Below are 14,288 nucleotides of genomic sequence, written 5' to 3'. Positions count from 1 at the left end.
GAGAACTTAAGTGCTATGGCTTTTCAACCTCTGCCATATCGTGGATTCAGAGCTATCTATCTAATAGAACTCAAAGGGTTTCTTTAATGGAAGCATCTCTAATGTCAAACATGTAAAATGTGGTGTACTGCAGGCAGCTCTCTAGGCCCTCTACTCTTTTCTATTTTTACCAATGATCTGCCACTGGCTTTAAACATGATTCAACCATAAACGCATCAGCAACCACAGCTAATGAAGTCACTGAAATCCTTAACAAAGAGTTGCAGTCTGTTTTGGAATGGGTGGCCAGTAATAAACTGGTCCTGAACATCTCTACAACTAAGTGCATTGTATTTGGTAGAAATCATTCCTTAAGTGCTAGACCTCAGCTGAATCTGGTAATGAATGGTGTGGCGGTTGAACAAGTTGAGGAGACTAAATTACTTGGCGTTGCCTTAGATTGTAAACTGTCATGGTCAAAACATATAGATTGAATGGTTGCAAAGATGGGGAGAGGTCTAGCCATAATAAAGACCTGCTCTGCTTTTTTGACAACACACTCCAAAAAGCAAGTTCTGCAGGCTCTAGTTTTGTCTTATCTTGATTATTGTCCAGTCGTGTGGTCCAGTGCTGCAAGGAAAGACCTAGTTAAGCTGCAGCTGGCCCAGAACAAAGCGGCATGTTTTGCTCTTAAATGTAATCAGAGGGCTGATATAAATACTATGCATGCCAGTCTCTCTTGGCTAAGAGTTGAGGAGAAACTGACTGCATCACTTCTTCCTTTTTAAGAAACATTAATGTGTTGAAAATCCCAAAATATTTGCATAGTCAACTTACACACAGCTCTGACACACTACTTATCCCACCAGACATGTCACCAGGGGTCTTTTCATAGTCCCCAAATCCAGAACAAATTCAAGAAAATGTTCAGTATTATATAGAGCCCTTATTGCATGGAACTTCCTTCCATCTCATATTGCTCAAATAAACAGCAAACCTGGTCTCAAAAAACAGATAAAGCAACACCTAGCGGCACAACGCCTCTCCCCTATTTGACCTAGATAGTTTGTGTGTATGCATTGATATGTCGGCTACGTGTGCCTTTTTAAAAATGTATGTAGTTCTGTCCTTGAGCTGTTCTTGTCTAATGATGTTCTGTATTATGTTTCATGTTTTGTGTGGACCTCAGGAAGAGTAGCTGCTGCTTTTGCAACAGCTAATGGGGATCCTAATAAAATACCAAATACCAAATAACATGGCACAAGTGGGCGGGTGGCCTCTGTTGTGCTCTATTGTGGGGGGGGGGGGGGGGCATGACATTAGAGAGCACCCATCAGACCAACTCCTTCAATTTCACAATTGTGTCTAGAAAAACACAATTGTTTACCCTTAAGTGTGTGTAATTTACTCTATTTATACTTGTAATATAATTTTTCAATGGAAAAAGTAAAATAAATACTGTAGCTGGAGTGTCTTTAATGTGTTGCCTGTGGTATGCTTGTCTCTTGCTTGACAAACTGATTTAGCCTAATTGTTAACACACAGTACTTATCTCTAAAAGCTAAATGGACAGTGTATAATCTATTTAGTTATGTTAATAGTATGGGCAAGAAACCCTGTAATAATAACAATATTCAGAATGCTGCTTCAAAACATTTATTTGTCACGAAATAACACAGCTTCTTTTAGACTTTATACAACAAAAAAATACTTACAATTTGGATGTGTAAGTACAGAGTACATAGGTACAGTCAGAGCTCATAGCGCACTGTGCTTACTGCCACACAAGACAGAAAACGTAACTCATCGAGGTGAGGAAATGTTCAGCTTGCCAAAAGCACCATAATGTCAACACCTGTCACTTGCCCACGCAGGAAAAACAGAGACACACTGGTAGAGAGACACATACAGTCGTTTGCAGTTAAAATCTTAAACTATGTGCAAAGTTGTACAAAAATCCATTTAATATGTTGTTATCCCCACATCCACCAACATTTGATTATTTCAAAGGCTGTATCTGTTGTTGAAATCAATTGAATGGAATATAGCAGTTTAGAATATAATATCCGATGAATAAATACTGAGATTATAACAGGGTAAACTACTTGGATAGAGGAGAAAAGCTCCCTGAACAACTAAAGTTGTTTACATTTCACGTATGCTTTGGGAATCATTCTGTAACCATGAAAACATATTTAAGGCCATTGGTTGCATGTGTCATATATTTACATAATCAAATGTATGTTTAAAATATGTATGTTTACAATAATTAATAAATAGTGATAAATAAGAGGTGAGCTACAGACACTTGTGAGGTTGGTAGCCGGTAGTGAGGGACTCATGCTTATTTTTCATCATTCTAAGGACTGTGATATATAGAAAACGCTAATAACATCAAGGCAATGTTGTAGTTACATTATTAATATACAAATAAATGGTAGATGTTTTACCGCAATCTCCAAACGTGACAAACAGACAAATATACACCTTATATGGGTAACAAAATAATCAGTTCTCAGGATTTGACTGAAAACTTTAGCTATGGGAATGTTACAATTATCACATTGAGACACTGTTACGTTGTCATGAAATCTTACTGCCCTCTCGAACACTGTGCTATCAGAGAGGGTAGTGAGTAACTGGGTGTGAGAGTGCAATCCCTCTCTGAGGCGGTCAGTGTAATCCAGCACTGTGAGTGAGAGTGATCTGTGTGTGTGTGTAATCTAGATCAAGCTATTGGGCAACCGCAGGGACTGCTGCAAATCTGTCGGATTACAGAGGCCTCATGAGGATAAGAGATGTCCTATGGCTGGCATAGTCTGACAAAACACCCATTTCCTGTTTGTTAATATGCTTCTAAGCAGCAGCACCACCAAATACTCTGTTCAGGTACATCATGAACTGGGTTTGTGCTTGCCTTACAAAAAGCATATATTAAAACACATGTTTATAACTTTCGTCTCGCATTATCACTCTTGTGTATGAGGAGAAATGAGAACAAAACCATAGCTAAAATAATCCAGATGCTTTTATATCAGATGGTTGTATAATCTAATCTCATGCTAGCACACAGAAGGGGAATGGGTTGCTGTCTAGTTTTGTGCATTGGGAAAAAACCCTTCTCGGTAGATACGCAAAATCTGGGACACATAAGAGTGAATGAGGTCATTGGATGGGAGTCAGTGGATTAAGTGAGAGGTTGAAAGGTCTACTCCGCCTTAGAAGAAGAGAGTGATGGAGACAGAGAACATTAACAAGTGGAGCCGGGGCATTATGATAGGAAGCGAGGTACAAAAACATCCCAAAATAGAACATAATATTTTTATGATATGCCATCAGTGAAATGCAAAACTAAAATGATAAAATATACTGTTTCACAGCTCAGAAACTACATGAAACAAGTCCGAAATAATCATTAAAACAGAAAATGTATGTAAATGATTTGCATTTGGCTGAGCAGCCACCAGTGTGGGGGACTGAGGGGGATCTTGAGGTGGTCCCAGGGGTTGTAAGTGGACCCACATGACCCACTGACAGAACCTAGTCTCTCCTCAGGCAAGAATAATGCTTGTGTGTGTTTTGTGTGTGTGTGTGTGTGTGTGTGTGTGTGTGTGTGTGTGTGTGTGTGTGTGTGTGTGTGTGTGTGTGTGTGTGAGCGAGAGAAAGCAAATGTGAATATGTGTTTGTACATGGATGTGTCTAAAAAAGGTCCATTCATTCCAGTGCTTGCAAAACAAAAAATGCAGCAAATTAACATGACTCAATGTATGCTATGATCAGCATGACCAGCTATGATCAGAGAAGAGCCAGTACAGCTATGATCACATAAGTATGATCAGCATGACCAGCTATGATCAACATGACTCAATGTATGCTATGATCAGCATGACCAGCTATTATCAGCATGACTCAATGTATGCTATGATCAGCATGACCAGCTATAATCAGCATGACTCAATGTATGCTATGATCAAAAGCACCATCCTACTTACAAACACATTCAATTGTGAGTGACTGGGAGACATTAAAAAGCGGATCAATTGAGGAGTTGCTAACAAGGAAATACCACCTGTGCTGGTTTATCTACCATTTAAATAAATACAGTGATTATAACCAATAGCAATATCCTAAACAATGCTAGATAGCTTTATTACTATGTTCCCATATTAACAGATACAATATGGAAAAATACATATAAATATGTTTCATAATGAGAGAGCGTAAATGTCATTGTGTGATGTGTGCTTACTAATGCAGAGAAACACAGCCTTGTGGCAGTACACACTGATTGTATGAGGCCAGTCACTAGAGGGAAGTCAGAAGAGAAGAGAGTGAGGTAATGTATGAGTAGGAGCAGATAGACGATAACGGCCCACTGAAATAAAAATGGCTCCCTTCCTAGTTCCTACACATCATCTCTTTGCCTGCTGCTCTTCAGCAGATTGGGCGGGGGAGGGGGTGGTGTGGAGGGCGCTGGCGTCCCCATGTCCGTTCGGCTGCACTGACTGGACTGTCTCTACCAGGCTGCCACTAGGGAGCACCACGTACCTGGCAGCCATGTCCTTGGGCTGCAGCTCCCTCAGGCCCTCCTTACTGTGCCATATCCCATAGCCAAAATACACCAGTAGACCTAGAGAGGTGCAACATATACTGTTAGGACCAAAACACATGCTTACAGAATCACACAAATATGCTATTGTTATTGTTATACTGTCATACTGTATGTGCTTATCCATTGAGAAGACACAGCTATAGCAGGAATATGGTGCTAGGAATTGATTACTTAGACATGGCCCAGCCCCTGTCATGTTCAATATTCCCTGTGAAGCCTCTGTAGGCAGACAGGCAGGGTTGGGTAGGTTACTTTCTAAATGTAATCCGTTACAGTTATTAGTTAGGCCTACCTGAACAAAATTACAATCAGTAACGTAACGTTTGGATTTCCCAAACTCAGTAATGTAATCAGATTACTTTCAGTTACTTTTAGATTACTTTCCCCTTAAGAGGCACAGGTTAGTAGCTGGCACAAAGTCATAAAATGTGATTTTAAACCTGAACTTAACCACACCGCTAACCCTAATGCCTAACCTTAAATGAAGACCAAAATGCACATTTTTTGTTTTCATTGATTTTTACAATATAGCCAATTTTGAATTTGCAGCTGACCCATCTAGCAGAAATCGCTCCGTTTTGCCTCAAGGACATGACTCGTCCCAATAAATATCAACCTGTTTAAGAAGCATTAGAAGAAGACAAATATTAATACCTCTATTGCAGGATAAATCAATGTTAGAGTTTACATGGCTGGCCATAAATGGATGTTGCATTTTTCTTTATGGGTTGGTTATGTACAGTAGGCCTCTTCTAACCGATCGCTTTCTACTACAGATAATATGATTAGGCTATATCTTTAAATGTAAAAAAATCTAACTGGGTCTGCCAGATTTCCAGTCAGTCCAATTAATTTAATACCCATTGATCTTCAAGAATATGAATTGAAAAGATGGAAATATAGATTCATATGGAAATATAGATCAGCCAAATTGTTTTATCTGAGCATAACCCAAAAACTAAGGACTAATCAGCCTAATCTGTTGTTTTTGGAGGCTCATTGCCTCGAACTGCTAAAAAAATGCAGCACTCGGAATAGCGTGCTTTGAGCACTACCGAAAGTGCTATTTGCATGTGAAAAACTAGATGGTAATTTTCCATGAAGAGAATAAAAGCCCCACTAGTGGTCTTCTTAAATTAAACTTGTTTTTTACAATAATGGAGCACAATACCATGAGGCAGTTTAGAAGGGATGAACTCAAACTTTTATTCCATAGGCTAGGATCCGCATTGCAGCTGTTGCAAGAGTGCTTTTTTCACTGGCTGTCCACTGGGGCGTATTCATTACTCCGATTCTGTTGCAAAACATTTCTTAAACGGAAGCAAACGGAACAAAACAGGGAGGGACCTACCTGAATTTGTCCAACAGAAACTCTAGTTTTGCTCTGTTTGCTTCCATTTGGTTCTTCAACAGTAAATGGTTTCCGTAATGAATACACTACTGATCGCAAAAACAATGATTGATAAGCAGTTTAAACTTCTTCAATTCAACCATTATTGGGTTAAAATACACAGCATATACATTTGTGAACAGCCATCCACAGCAACCACAATATGTAAGGCGCAAATAAATTAGAGAGCAGCAGTGTGATTCACATCAATGCGCTATGTAGCCTAAATATCTTCGAACTGCAGCAGGCGCAGGCTAGGAAAGGGTTAACTCACTCCAGTCAGGCCTTGACTTACTTGGTAGGTTTACTCTCTGTAAACACAAAAAGTAACCTGCATATGTTTTAATACAAACATGTGCTATGTACTAATAATTTAATAAAGCCCTGTTTCATATCCTGTTGTCTATGATCAACCAGTAATAAGTATCCATACTATTAATCGATCATTTAGGTTAAGAGGCACAGTATTTCAACCATTGTATGCAACAGCTCCAGTTCTGTCTGACATGATGTTTGGTTTACAGGACGTGTCTGAGGTACATAGCACATGGTCCTCACACAACACATATTTGTGCCATTAGTGGAAGTAATCTTACCTGCAGCCACCCATACGGTAAAGCGGATCCAGGTCATTGGGCTGAGCTTCAGCATTAGGAACACATTCATGAGGATGCTTGCACCAGGGATGAATGGGACCAAGGGTACCTAGAAGAATGACAACAGCAAACAACCATCATTCTGACATGTATTAAAATGTGTCAAATAATCAATGCCTTCCTTAATTCAATAAGTGTTTGTCATTGAAAAAAAGGAAGTTGGAGAGCCTAAAAGACCACTAGTCTTGACTAAAATATTAAAAGTCCCAATAGGAGTACTTAATATAATTCAGCAGAATGATCAGGTCTTAATGACAAGATATTATATTAGGTTGGTGCCAGAGGGAACGTGGGCCCTGCTTGAGCTCACAGAAACAGCTTTTATTTTGTATGAACAGCAGATCAACCACACAGCAGAGAGTGAGTGTCTGCTGTGACTCAGCTTCAGAGCTGGGTGAAAATGTCACATTAAATGTTGCAGTTCCTATCTACTGCGTTCGAGTCAGACTGAGTAGATTTTAACAATAAATATGCATTGAGTAACGATAACTTGGCTATATACACTGAGTATACCAAACATTAGGAACACCTTCAGGGCATGAACTCTACAAAGTGTCGAAAGCGTTCCACAGGGATGATGGCCCATGTTGACACCAATGCTTCCCACAGTTGTGTCAAGTTGGCTGGATGTCCTTTGGATGGTGGACCATTCTTTATACACACGGGAAAATGTTGAGCGTGAAAAACCCAGCAGCGTTGCAGTTTTTGACAAACTGGTGTGCCTGGCATCTACTACCATACCCTGTTTAAAGGCACTTACATTTTTTGTCTTGCCCATTCACACTCTGAATGGCACACATACACAATCCATGTCTCAATTGTATCTAGGCTTAAAAATACTTCTTTAACCTGCCTCCTCCACTTCATCTACACTGACTGAAGTGGATTTAACAAGTGACATCAATAAGGGGTCATAGCTTTCACCTGGATTCACCTGGTTAGTCTATATCATGGAAAGAGCAGGTGCTCTGAATGTTTTGTATAGTCAGTGTACACAGGGTACCAGTACTGAGTTGATGTGCAGGGGTACGAGGTAATTGAGGTAGATACTATATCTATATATAACTAGGAATAAAGTGACAGATATTAAACAGTAGCAGCAGCGTATGTGATGAGTCAAAAAAGCATCTTCGCAAGGTCCTTTGCTGTTGTTCTGGGATTGATTTGCACTTTTCGCACCAAAGTACGTTCATCTCTAGGAGACAGAACACGTCTCCTTCCTGAGCGGTATGACGGCTGCATGGTCCCATGGTGTTTATACTTGCGTACTATTGTTTGTATAGATGAACGTGGTACCTTTAGGCGTTTGGAAATTGCTCCCAAGGATGAACCAGACTTGTGGAGGTCTACAATTTTTTTCTGAGGTCTTGGCTGATTTCTTTTGATTTTCCCATGATGTCAAGAAAAGAGGCACTGAGTTTGAAGGCAGGCCTTGAAATACATCCACAGGCACACCTCCAATTGACTCAAATGATGTCAATTAGCCTAACAGAAGCTTCTAAAGCCATTACATAATTTTCTGGAATTTTCCAAACTGTTTAAAGGCAGTCAACTTAGTGTATGTGGAATTCTGACCCACTGGAATTGTGATACAGTGATACAGTGATAAGTGAAATAATCTGTCTGTAAACAATTGTTGGAAAAATTAATTGTGTCATGCACAAAGTAGATGTCCTAACCGACTTGCCAAAACTATAGTTTGTTAACAAGAAATTTGTGGAGTGGTTGAAAAACGAGTTTTAATGACTCCAACCTAAGTGTATGTAAACTTCCGACTTCAACTGTAGTTAACCAAATAGCTACCAGGGCTAACTATTTAGCAGTCTTATGGCTTGGGGGTAGAAGGTTTTCAGGGTCCTGTTGGTTCCAGACTTTGTACATCAGTATCACTTGCCATGCGGTAGCAGAGAGAACAGTCTATGACTTGGGTGGCTGGAGTCTAAGACAATTTTTAGGGGCTTCCTCTGACATTGCCTGGTATAGAGGTCCTGGATGGCATGGAACTCGGCCCCAGTGATGTACTGGGCCGTACGTATTATCCTCTATAGCGTCTTGCGGTCGGATGCCAAGCAGTTGCCATACCAAGCGGTGATGCAGCCAGTCAAGATGCACTCAATGGTGCAGCTGTATAACTTTTTGAGGATCTGAGGGCCCATGCCAAATCTTTTCATTCTCCTGAGGGGGAAGAGATATTGTCGTGCTCTCTTCACGACCGTGTTGGTGTGTGTGGAACATGATAGATCCTTAGTGATGTGAGGAACTTGAAGCTCTCGACCTGCTCCACTACAGCCCTATCGATGTGAATGGGGGTAATGCTCGGCCCTCAATTTCCAGTAGTCCACGATCAGCTCCTTTGTCTTGCTGACGTTGAAGGAGAGGTTGTTGTCTCTGACCTCTCTATAGGCTGTCTCATTGTCATCGGTGATCAGGCCTACCACGTCGTGTCGTCAGCAAACTTAATGATGGTGTTGGAGTTGTGCGGCCACGTAGTGTTGGAGTTGTGTGGCCACGCAGTCTTGGGTGAACAGGGATTACAGGAGGGAACTAAGCACGCACCCGTGTTGAGGGTCAGCATGATGGATGTGTTGTTCTTTACCCTAACCACCTGGGGGTTGGCCCATCAGGAAGTCCAGGATCCAGTTGCAGAGGGAGGTGTTCAGTCCCAGGGTCCTTAGCTTAGTGATGAGCTTGGAGGGCACTCTGGTGTTGAACGCTGAGCTGTAGTCAATGAAGAGCATTCTGTCATAGGTGTTCCTCTTGTCCAGGTGGGAATGGGCAGTGTGGAGTATAATAAAGATTGCGTCATCTGTGGATCTGTTGGGGCGGTATGCAAATTGGAGTGGGTTCAGGGTGTCTGGGATTCTCTGCCTCAAACCCTATTACAGGGGCTGAGTCACTGGCTTACTGGTGCTCTTCCATGCTGACCCTAGGAGGGGTCCTTCACTTGAGTGGGTTGAGTCACTGACGTGATCTTCCTGTCCGGGTTGGCACCCCTCTTGGGTTTGTGCCATGGGGGAGATCTTCGTGGGCTATACTCGGCCTTGTCTCAGGATGGTAAGTTGGTGGATGAAGATATCCCTCTAGTGGTGTGTGCTTTGGCAAAGTGGGTGGGGTTATATCCTGCCTGTTTGGCCCTGTCCGGGGGTATCGTCGGACGGGGCCACAGTGTCTCCCGACCCCTCCATTCACAGCCTCCAGTATTTATGCTGCAATAGTTTATGTGTTGGGGGGCTAGGGTCAGTCTGTTATATCTGGAGTATTTCTCCTGTCTTATCTGGTGTCCTGTGTGAATTTAAGTATGCTCTCTCTAATTCTCTCTCTCTTTTTCACTCTCTCTCTTTCTTCTCTCTCTTTCTTTCTTTCTTTCTTTCTTTCTTTCTTTCTTTCTTTCTTTCTTTCTTTCTTTCTTTCTTTCTCTCTCTCGGAGGACCTGAGCCTTAGGACCATGCTTCAGGACTAACTGGCCTGATGACTACTTGCAGTCCCCAGTCCACCTGGTTGTGCTGCTGCTCCAGTTTCAACTGCTCTGCCTGCGGCTATGGAACCCTGACATGTTCATTGGACGTGCTACCTGTCCCAGACCTGCTGTTTTCAATTCTCTAGAGACAGCAGGAGCGGTAGAGATAGTCTGAATGATCAGCTATGAAAAGCCAACTGACATTTACTCCTGAGGTGCGGACCTGTTGCACCCTCTACAAGCACTGTGATTATTATTATTTGACCCAGCTGGTCATCTATGAACATTTGAACATCTTGGCCATGTTCTGTTATAATCTCCCCCCGGCACAGCCAGAAGAGGACTGGCCACCCCTCATAGCCTGGTTCCTCTCTAGGTTTCTTCCTAGGTTCTGGCCTTTCTAGGGAGTTTTTCCTAGCCACCGTGCTTCTACACCTGCATTGCTTGCTGTTTGGGGTTTTAGGCTGGGTTTCTTTACAGCACTTTGTGACATCAGCTGATGTAAGAAGGGCTTTATAAATACATTTGATTAATGGATTTGATGATGGTGTTGATGTGAAACATGACCAGCCTTTCAAAGCATTTCATGGCTGCAGATGTGAGTGCAATGTGGCGATAGTCATTTAGACAGGTTACCTTGGCATTCTTGGGCATATGGACTATGGTGGTCTGCTTGAAACTCTGCAGGCAGACAACGTTATACAACTAATAATTCTAAGGCGAGGGTTTAGTTCTACTCCCCTAACTTTATGTGTAGGCATATACAATAAAGTAAAAGTCAACAAAGTTGTGAACTGCTTTGTATTTACACTTTGGGCATATGAGCAGACATAAAATGAAAAACTGAGAATTTGTTTGGCTCACCTGGAAGGTTTTGGTGTTGATATGTGGTTCATGGGCATATATGACGACCAGGCTGAGGAGGAAGGTTGAGCCAAACACCACTATTAGCACGGCGAAGCTCCATGTAGGCAGCTGCAGCTGGTTACTCCCAAACACAAACACGGCACAGAGGGACACAGAGCTCACCATCACCGCCAGCACAGAGAAGGCCACCACCTCCCCCGGCTCAAAGTTCCCCAGCACCCTGCCCAGGTATGGCTCCCAGCGGGCCTTCAACACCCCTGGGGCGCTGCGTTCCCTGGTCTTCTGCATCTCCACCAGCTGTAGCTTGTCTGAGAAGGACTCATACTCCTTCAGCTCCCCGCTGTCCTGAGCTATGATCTGGGACTCTGAGGCTTCGGGTGAGGGCTCTGGGTTGTAGTTGGTGTTAGGGGAGGTAGTGGAGTTAGCCTTGGAACTGGTCTTCTCCTTCTCAGGCTGGAAGCGCAGCACGATGACACTGGCTGCCACAAAGGTGTAGGCCAGGAGGGTGCCGATGGACAGGAACTGGACCAGAGCCTCCAGGTCAAAGATGAGTGCCATGACGGCCATGAGGAGGCCAAACACCAAGATGGCATTCACAGGGACCTTGGTGACAGGGTTGACTTTGGCGAAGAAGGCGAAGAAGAGGCCATCCTCCGCCATAGCGTAAACAATCCGAGGGAGGGAGAAGAGGTTGCTGAGGAGCACTGTGTTCATGGCTGGAAGAGGGGATGGACAGAGAGTCACATGATCATCAATGCAATCAAAACAGAGAGCTACTGTATGAAGTCAAGATAAATAAAAGTCATACACATTTGCCCTTCAATCAATTATATCATCAACTGACCCAAAGAAACTCAATGACATGATACATTGGTGTGGTTACAGTGGCTAAGTCTTTCAAGAGACACTTACCACAGATGGACCCTACTGCCACGATGTAGCCAGCCCAGCTGTAGCCTCGGCGGAAGAAGGCGTCAGACAGAGCTGAGTTGGGATCGAGGGAGTGCCAGGGCACCATGAGAGTGAGGACAGTGGAGACCAGGATGTAGGCTGTGGCTGCCATGCACAAGGAGATGGCCGTGGCCATGGGAATGGCTCGCTGGGGGTTCTTTGCCTCCTCGCTGGAGGCTGCAATCACATCGAAGCCAACAAATGCGTAAAAGCAGGTCGCTGTGCCCGCCATAACCCCAGACACACCGAACGGTGCAAAACCTCCTTCTTTCTGGCTCCAGTTGACTGGGTCGGCCAGCACGAAGCCAAACACCAAGATGAAGAGTATGACAACCAGACTAACAGCGGAGAAGATGTGGTTCAGCCAAGAGGAGACTCGCACTCCGAAGGTTATGAAGATGGTGGCAACCACTAGAATCCCGGCGGCCAGCAGGTCAGGGTAGTGGGCGATATAGGGAACATTCCACTTCATTATGTGGTTCTCTGTGTAGTTCTGGATAGTGTGGTTAAACATGGAGTCCAGGTAACCACTCCACGCCCGTGCCACCGCGGCCCCACCAATCATGTACTCCAACACTACATTCCAGCCAATGAGAAAGGCCCATATCTCTCCACAAGAAACATAGGTGAACATGTAGGCTGAGCCCGTTCTGGGCACGCGAGCTCCGAACTCAGCATAGCAGAGGGCGGCCATCAGGGAGGCGATGCCTGCTATGAGGAAGGAGAGGACCACGGCAGGTCCCGCGGTGTCCTTGGCCACAGTGCCTGTCAGGACGTAGAGGCCAGAGCCCACCATGCCCCCAACACCCAGCAGGGCCAGGTCCACCATGGTCAGGCAGCGTTTCATTGATGTCACCATCAAGTCATCATCCAGGGTCTTCAGTCGGTTCAGCCTTTGGCAGAAACGCACTGCCGGGACGCAGCCACGCCCACAGGTCGCCATGGTTACAGGATCACACTCGGCAACTTATCAGTCAAGATGCTCAAACTGGATCCATTCTCCTCCTGATCAACTGACCTGAGAGACAAAAATACATATACATACCATCATACAGGGACAAAGCCTGTGACCGCAGAGCAGGTAGACAAAAGCAACTCATCCTAATGAGGGCTTCATCTAACCTTTATCTGAATGACTCCATCCCCTCACCACTGCTGCCTATTTCTGAGCATGTTGTATTACACCTCTGCCCTTATCAAGTGGAAGGTGGAAACTATTGCTTTTCTATTTTTAGAATTGAAGACTAATATTCTTCAACTTGACTTATTAGGATAGCTTGATACATTTCAGTTAGGACTATCTGAGTAATGTAAAATTTATAAATAGGCATATCTATAAATTATGCAATTTAATGCATGTGTTGAAAGATATCATTTTGCCTATTACTGATTAATAACTGCCCATGATAAAGAGATCTGTTTGATCTGCTCTGACTGTTTGAGACGTATTCTATTCACTTGAAGACTAATGTTGAAGGTAATATCCTATTGTAGCCTATGTAAGGCTATATTCAGCTTTCATCCTGCGAAGACTAAAAGGTACCGATATCCCAGCAAATAAAAGTAGCCTAACCGAACACACAACTATTTGGCTAGGTTAAACGCTGTGGAGCCAAAATCAATCATCAAAGGCTACTACGCTTTATGTGATAGAATGGGACCAGCCCGGGATCGGACTCTTTTTGATGTACCGTTTCCAATTACTGCGTACGGCAGGCATATGGCGAGTTCTGCCGCCCTCATTGCAAGAAATACATTACGTAAAGCTTTTATTCCCTACTGAAATAAACACCGATACAAAGTGAAGCGACCATACATTCGTCCTCCATAATAACTGTGATTCGTGTAATAATTGTGGAGTCATGGCGAGAATGAATCGCTTTAAGTGCGTCGTTTTTACAAAAACCAGCCACATTAATAATTTATAACAAAATGGAAACTCATACAAATGTTATTAATGACAAACTATAGGCTATTTCAATAAAGCGATGGCGATTGCTGATTATTCTATTAAATTGTACTTGTCTGCGTTTTATATATATTTTTATTATGGCAAGAACAAGGTGTTGGAATAGGTAGATTATAGCAAAAACCAGGGGAAAAACTCAACCATCACTGCTATTCTGCATATATAGTCTAATATATATGATTTAAAAAAACGTTCTAATATGGTTACCAATAAAAAATATTTGTTTACCTTGAATGCTGAATATCGCTTATGAGTAGCCTATCTCAGGCCCGGTTGATATCCTTTGAAACCCGCAACGACAGACAGGGAGAAAGGTGGAGATGGAGAACGAGAGGATAGAGGGTTGAGCTCTCGATTCTTAAAGGCACAGTACGAGTTTATTGTTCATCTGATGACGACGGGGTCAG

At 43.1% G+C, this 14,288-nt stretch overlaps 1 protein-coding gene across 1 annotated transcript; it reads right to left on the bottom strand.

Moving 5' to 3' along the window:
• Positions 1-3,815: 3,815 nt before the first annotated feature.
• LOC106585514 (cationic amino acid transporter 4) lies at positions 3,816-14,222 on the bottom strand. The gene is made up of 5 exons (XM_014171807.2): positions 14,110-14,222; positions 11,874-12,930; positions 10,959-11,677; positions 6,578-6,686; positions 3,816-4,609 (listed from the first exon to the last, which is right to left on the bottom strand). The coding sequence occupies exons 2-5, from the start codon at positions 12,853-12,855 to the stop codon at positions 4,392-4,394; spliced, it is 2,028 nt and encodes a 675-aa protein (XP_014027282.1). The 5' UTR covers positions 12,856-12,930; positions 14,110-14,222; the 3' UTR covers positions 3,816-4,391.
• Between the last annotated feature and the right edge of the window lie 66 nt (positions 14,223-14,288).

The sequence above is a fragment of the Salmo salar genome, chromosome ssa24, assembly GCF_905237065.1.
Source record: "Salmo salar chromosome ssa24, Ssal_v3.1, whole genome shotgun sequence".
Lineage (NCBI taxonomy): Eukaryota > Metazoa > Chordata > Actinopteri > Salmoniformes > Salmonidae > Salmo > Salmo salar.
The sequence above is the reverse complement of the archived record's forward strand: the minus strand, read 5'-3'. Positions and strand labels throughout refer to the sequence as shown.